Here is a 7096-nt window from a genome sequence, read left to right as displayed (position 1 = left end):
AGCACGTGTTTATTTCTTCAGATGCAAGGCCTGCAAGAGCTCATGAGCTCTGGTAAATCAAAGCATTTCAGTTAGCTGTAGAGATGTGGCTGGAGTCTTTAATATTTTTTTAAAAAAAGAATGAGATAGACATATAATTTAAATGTAAAGCGTTAATTTTATGAATATGTTCTGTTTTATTCTTTGTGGTTGGTTGGTTTTTACCATATGGGACTTTCTAACAGCATATATATATGCTGTTATATATATATATATATATATGTTATGTTCTCATATATATGAGAAACGCCAGGTTGGATGAATCACAGGTCGGAATTAAGATTGCCGGGAGAATTATCAACAACCTCAGTTACACAGACGATACCACCCTAATGGCAGAAAGCGAAGAGGATCTAAAGAGCCTCTTGTTGAGGGTGAAAGAGGAGAGTGCAAAAGCTGGTTTGAAACTCAACATTAAAAAACTAAGATCATGGCATCTGGCCCCATCACTTCCTGGCATATAGAAGGGGAAGAAATGGAAGCAGTGACAGATTTTATTTTCTTGGGCTCCAAGATCACCGCAGACGGTGACTGTAGCCATGAAATTAAAAGACGCTTGCTCCTTGGGAGGAAAGCTATGGCAAACCTAGACAGCATAGTAAGAAGCAGAGACATCACCTTGTTGACAAAGGTCCGCATAATCAAAGCTATGGTTTCCCAGTAGTAACGTATGGCTGTGAGAGCTGGACTATAAGGAAGGCTGAGACCGAAGAATTGATGCCTTTGAACTGTGATGCTGGAGAAGACTCTTACGAGTCCCCTGGACTGCAAGGAGGTCCAATCAGTCCGTCCTAAAGGAAATCAACCCTGAGTGCTCATTGGAAGGACAGAAACTGAAGCTGAAGCTCAAATATTTTGGCCACCTAATGCGAAGAGAAAACTCTCTGGAAAAGACCCTGATGCTGGGAAAGACTGAAGGCAAAAGGAGAAGAGGACAGCAGAGGATGAGATGGCTAGATAGCATCACCGATGCAATGAATATGAACTTGAGCACACTCCGGGAGAGAGCGGAGGACAGGAAGGCCTGGCATGCTATGGTCCATGGGGTCATGAAGTCGGACACAACTGAACGACTGAACAACAACAAGAAACAGCATATAACGATAGCTAACCTCCAATAGGAGACGGCAGTTTAAGAAGAAAGGACCTTTTGTGTTAGGAGGGCTCGGCCCTTAAAGACGACCTAGACATAGTTTCAATAAATCAAATACAGTCAATTATTAAAAGATATTAGTGTTTTAGGGCATAGTGCATGCTGGGCACTGTAGGACTTTTTCTGTCTAAACATGCAAAGGATTGTGCCTTTACGCATCTTTTCTTACCTTCTTTGAACGTATCTCCTCGGTATGGTTCCTAAATACCTCTCAGAAACTTGTGTGGCCCCGTATATGAAAAAGTACAGTTACCTGGGCGTAAGCTCATAGAACATAGTGGCAGTTAGTTCAGAGTAAACGTGGGCTGCAATGAAGATGGCTAGCGCTCAGGTTAGACTGTCCTAGTGAAGTCAGTCCGGCTGCAGTCATATAAATGCTTTCTTGAGAGTAAAACCTGCTAGATTCATCGAGACTTACTTCTGAATAAACACGCACAAGATCGCACAGTTAGTGAGCTGAACTTTATGGCTATGTGGGATTTACCACACTAAGTCCGACACTAATTCAATGTACGTATGCTTCAAGTAAAGGTGGAACGCGATGCACAATTGCATGTTCATATTTTCGTGTAAAGTAGATCAGGCTGCTAGTTTCAAGACTGCAATCCTATACCCATTTATCTGGGAGTAAGCCTCACTGAAAGCAACGGGGCTTACTTCTAAGGAGACCTGTATAGGATTGCACTGTAGGTGTGTTTAAGCTTAAGGCTTCAGCCATTAAGTCCAATTCTATGGAGAGTTAAGCATGCCTGAAGCCATTGGCCTCAGTATGTCTAGCTTTGCATAGAATAACTGGAATTTGCCCCTCCTGAATTAAACTGGCGGGCAATTGCTGCAAGAGGTGGAAATACAAGGAGCTCTCTTCTGGCCCCTATCATGTGGTACAGGTCTAGACAAAGCGCCCGGATGTGTGTTCGTGAAACCGGCGGGAAGTAGCGGCCGGCATCTTTGAACGGGGTAGAAGGACCTCCTTTTCAATGTCTATGGTAGGCCGCCATTTTGAACGGGGCGGATGAGAGGAGGTACCATGAGGGCCAAGTTCTTTTGTTCGCAGACCGGATTTCGTAGTGATTTTTGAAGCCTCGGCACTCTGTTTGGAGGGGCATGGGAGACAATAGAGAAAAATGAAAACTTCATCGTTGCATGGGTCTATGACCCCACCCCCTTCCCCTCTAGAACCAAAACCCGGGTCTTCTTGGATGGGAAAGTATTATTTAAATGTTTAATACATTAAGGGCGCAGCCCTATGCATGTTTAAACAGAAAAGTCCTACAACTCCCAGCATGCCCCAGCCAAGATTGCTGGCTGGGGCATGCTGGGAGTTGTAGGACTTTCCCCCCCGGTCCAAACATGCATAGGGCTGCGCCCTTGAAGAATAGTCCTACCTAGAAACGCTGCCTGTGGTAAGAAGAGAGTGAATGAGAAGTTGTGACTTGCATCAGCGTGATCATGGAGCCTCGATACATTTTAACTGTCCCTCGCTCAAAGTTCACCCCGCCCCACGCTCTTTTGAGTGCAGACACGTTGTGCTCGCTCTTAAGAGAGATCGAAGGAGAACCCCAAATAAAACCGGAAACCAGGCGGCCGTGGGTCTTACTTTCGCCTCCCCTCCGCCGCTTCCCTCTTTCTAGGGCTGTGCAAGCAAGCGCTGGAGCAGAGGGTTGTGATACTGCGGTGAGTTAATGTGGGAACAGCGAGGGGGAACTGGTAGTGCGGGCCCTGGTCTCTTCTTCGCTTGGTTTGGTCTTTTTCATCCCTTCCTCCGCTGCCCCCGTCCTCCCTGTCTAGAGCAGCCTTCCCCAACGTGGTGCCCTCCAAATTTTCGGACTACAGCTCCCATCACCCCCAGCCAACATGGCTAAGGGTCAGGAATGCTGGGAGTTGCAGTCTAAAACCTTTGAATCCCCAGCACCGGGTTGATGAGGGCTGGTCTGGAGGTTTTCATACCGATCAGACGTACGCTGGAGCCTCTTTTGCAGCTTTTCCTCCCCGCAGGGGCTCCCTTTAAATAACGAAAACGACTCCGGAGCCTTGAACGTATATGCTTTGCCGTCGCTATGTTCATGATAAAGAACTGCTGCTGTTTGTCTTCTCCTTCGCGTGCGTAGAGTTCTATGCGCCTCCAGGAGGCGGGCGGGACGTTTTGAAAATGCTCGTGTGTTCTCCCTCCCTCCCACAGTCGCCATTGCTTCCTACCCAAAGACAGTAAGGGCGCAATCCTATCCATGTTTAGATAGGGAAAAAAAGCCCTACAACTCCCAGCAGCCCCCAGCCGAGCATGGTGGCGTTTGCAGGACTTCCGTTTTCTGTCTAAACGCGCAGAGGATTGCACCCCAAAAGTTGCATAGATTTGAATTGCAGGTATTCCCAAAGTACAAGCAGCTCCAGGATGGAATGTATTGATTTACAAGCCGGATCGACAACAAAATGTTGCAGCTGGCCAAACATTCTGTCTTCCAAGATTTCTGACTCTCTTCCTCCTCCACCACCACCACCACCCGGCCCCGCATGGTTAGCCAGCGTTCTGTAGCCACTGGGATGGTTCACAGGTGACTGCTGGGGACAAGCAAAGTGATGAGCACAGTACCTCCTGCCTGCTTGTCATTTCCACTTTCAGTTAACAACTCTGGAAAAAAACTGTTCCTGTGTTTGTGACAAGCGAACCTGGGAAGTGGGTTGTTTTTGGCCATAGTTTGTTGTTAGGTTAACTCTGGTTTTTTTAACTCATAAACAACCCAGAGTTTCTGGGTTCGCATGTCATGAAACAACCCAGGATTGGGGTGGGGTTGGGGACTTGTTCTTGTGTTGGTAATTGAAAGTGGAAATAAGCGTGTGGGAGGTAGTGTGCTCATCATGTCGCTTGTCACTGGTGATTCCTGGGTTGAACAACCCAGGAATTGCAGCGTGACATGTAAACCAGGTCACTGAGTATGGTCAGTCCTCATTGGGTTATTTTTGGAATTTTTTGCCCCATTTAATTTTTTTTAATGGTACTTTCCTGCTGATACCTCCTGCTTGTGTGTGGATGGTATTGTTTTGGCCACATAATGGGTCTACAGTCAGAGAATGAGTTCAATATTAGTATATAGAATTACATTTGTATCCTCTCTTTCCTCTAAGGAGCTCTCCCCCCCCCCTTTTATCATCACAACAACCTTGTGAGGCAATGACTGGCCCAAGGTCACTAGTGGGCTTTGGGACTAAATTGAATTTGAATGTGGGTGTCCCCAGTTCTAGTCCCACAGTCTACTACACCAGAATGGCTGTTACTAAATAATATCCAGGTTGTTGTTGTTTTTAAGAAGGAGATACTTATGATCCATCTTCTAATGGATCCTGTTATAGAAACTTGGACAGGACAGGCTATTGCAGAGTAAATTAAAATTAATACAGTGGGAGTGAGCACAAGGTAAGTTGGGATCTACTGGTAGATATCTGGGTGATTTGGAGTAGATCAGCAAAGGCTTCAGACTTGAGCGTTCATTGAGTGGGCAGGTATTCCAAAAATATACTTAATAAACAATAGCAACAACAAGCATTTTCCTCTCCTACATTAGGCTGTTGAAATTAAGGCTGTTGGGGGAAAACAGTAGTAGGGGTGTGTGTGTGTGTGTGTGTGTGTGTGTGTGAATGGATTTGTGCCCAAGCGCCAGTTCTGTTACTGAACAATTCCTGTGCTGATCATGTGCTCGGAGGAATTCTGCAATTCGATGTCCATCTTCTTAAGCCACTAGTTTGCATCTGGCTCTGCTTGGTGAACCTAGAGGTTCTAGTGAAAAACAAAATGAATCCCATAAGCATATAAAGGGCAGAATCCAACAGGGTGCTTACATCCCTGCTGATTGTCTTACATCCCACCAATTCTGTTACTCAAGCATTAGGTAGAGTGAAGCAGTTGCTTCAGGTGAGAGATGCTGGGAAGTGGCAGCAAGATGTTGGAGAGACTGTGCCGAATGGCCTGCTCTACCCCCCACCCCAAGTTAGCCTGCTCCCTTCAGGTGCAGTGGAGGATGCTGTCCCATCAACAATGTTGTTGACAGATTCATCTACCAGTCCCATTGGCTTTTGTACTTGGAATGGGAGGGGACTTGTTCTTCGCCTCAGGCAGCAAAGTGTCTTGGGACAGCTCTGGCTGCTACATAGATGGTGGAGCAGACTTGTGGAGGTATTTAAGCAGAGGCTGGATGGTTCCCTCTCAGGGATGCTGCAGCTGCACTGAGCAAGGAGTTGGACTAGACAACCTTGATGGTCCCTTCCAACTCTGATGCACAAGTGTTCCATTTTCTCATCTGTGAAATGTAACATTGACATTACGTTTCTACAGTTGCAGTACAAGCAGATATTTAATGAGTGAAGCAGTTGAAGTTTGTCCCAGTGTGGTGGTAGAAGTGGAAGAGACCCCCTTGCAGAATGTGTCTGTATTTCGATAGTTGTTAAGACACTGCCAGGGGAAAAAGCAGTCAAAAAAAGCAAATCGACTCTATGGCTTGGTTCAGTGCTTTAATGTTAAGGGAGGCTTTTCCAGAGGGGGAGGATCTCCTTCTTGCTCCTCCTTCATTACCCAAGCAAGGCAGTAACAACAAGGTGATGAAGGCCTCCCAAGGGGAGAGAGGTCTGGTGGGCATTTGTCACGAGGAAGAACACAAAATGGTGAGTCAGTCTGGAATTTGGTATGAGGTTTTCAGTGATTAGGACGCGACCTCCCCCATTTATGAATTCTCTGTGGAGGGCACACTACCAAAGGTGGATAAGCAGAAAGAGCATGGCTCGGGGCGGGGGCATTATGGCTTTTTGGAACTAAGACTAGCAGCTCAAATGAATGTAGAACAGCACACAAGAATGTAAAACAGCAGATAATGAAGATTTTGGTCCCAGAACCATGCCAACTGTGTTGGCAAGTGACCTGGTTCACATGTAACAACCCAGAGTTTGGGTTGAATATGGGTTGTTTTGACCTGTGGGCTGCTGTTACATGTGAACCCTGTCCTATGGTTTAGCTATGAGTTGTTAATCATGAACAACCCAGAGTTCACAAACCAACAACAAACCATGAGTTTTGTTCCTGGATTATTTGTAGTTAACAACTCATAGTTAAACCATAGTGCAGGGTTCGCATGTAACAACAATCCACGATTCAATGACAACCCATACTCAGCCCATACTCTGGGTGGTTGTTACATGCGAACCGTGTGTGTGTGTGTGTGTGTGTGTGTGTGAGAGAGAGAGAGAGCGAGCGAGCGAGAGAAAGCACGCGTGAGTGAGTGAGAGAGATTAAGATGATGCTTAAGGAGTTAGAGAGCCAAGCCAGGCATCACAACTTAAGGCTGTTTTGGCTCCCAGAAGAGGAAATAAAGCGGGGACATTGCCAGAAAGCTGCTATAGCACAGATTGAGCTACAAACCTGCAAGCACATTGTTCAAATCTCACCTCTGCCATGAACAAGCCTATCTTAGCCCTGCACCTTTGTTGTTGTTGTTGTTCAGTCGTGTCCGACTCTTCGTGACCCCATGGACCATAGCACGCAAGCCTTCCTGTCCTGCGCTCTCTCCCGGAGCGTGCTCAAGTTCATATTCATTGCATCCGTGATGCTATCTAGCCATCTCATCCTCTGCCGTCCCCTTCTCCTTTTGCCTTCAGTCTTTCCCAGCATCAGGGTCTTTTCCAGGGAGTTTTCTCTTCGCATTAGGTGGCCAAAATATTGGAGCTTCAGCTTCATTATCTGTCCTTCCAATGAGCACTCAGGGTTGATTTCCTTTAGGATGGACTGATTTGACCTCCTTGCAGTCCAGGGGACTCGTAAGAGTCTTCTCCAGCACCACAGTTCGAAGGCATCAATTCTTCGGCGCTCAGCCTTCCTTATAGTCCAGCTCTCACAGCCATACATTACTACTGGGAAAACCATAG

At 46.4% G+C, this 7096-nt stretch overlaps 1 protein-coding gene across 12 annotated transcripts in view; it reads left to right on the top strand.

Annotated features, from left to right (window-relative positions):
* Positions 1 to 2522: 2522 nt before the first annotated feature.
* Positions 2523 to 7096, top strand: part of SLX4IP (SLX4 interacting protein) — a 120436-nt gene continuing 115862 nt past the window's right edge. For 3 of the 12 annotated variants that reach the window (XM_084824825.1, XM_084824815.1, XM_084824807.1), the window contains exon 1: positions 2546 to 2866. In XM_084824825.1, coding sequence (XP_084680951.1) covers positions 2642 to 2866 — 225 coding nt within the window. In that variant the 5' untranslated portion in view covers positions 2546 to 2641. Of the gene's footprint in view, positions 3293 to 7096 lie in introns of all 12 variants that reach the window. The other 9 variants (XM_084824849.1, XM_084824833.1, XM_084824842.1 and 6 more) reach the window with 8 other exon arrangements.

Source organism: Heloderma suspectum, chromosome 1, assembly GCF_057233095.1.
Source record: "Heloderma suspectum isolate Gila_16-S chromosome 1, 16-S_ref, whole genome shotgun sequence".
Lineage (NCBI taxonomy): Eukaryota > Metazoa > Chordata > Lepidosauria > Squamata > Helodermatidae > Heloderma > Heloderma suspectum.
Note: the sequence above shows the minus strand (reverse complement) of the source record. Positions and strands in the feature narration are given on the sequence as shown.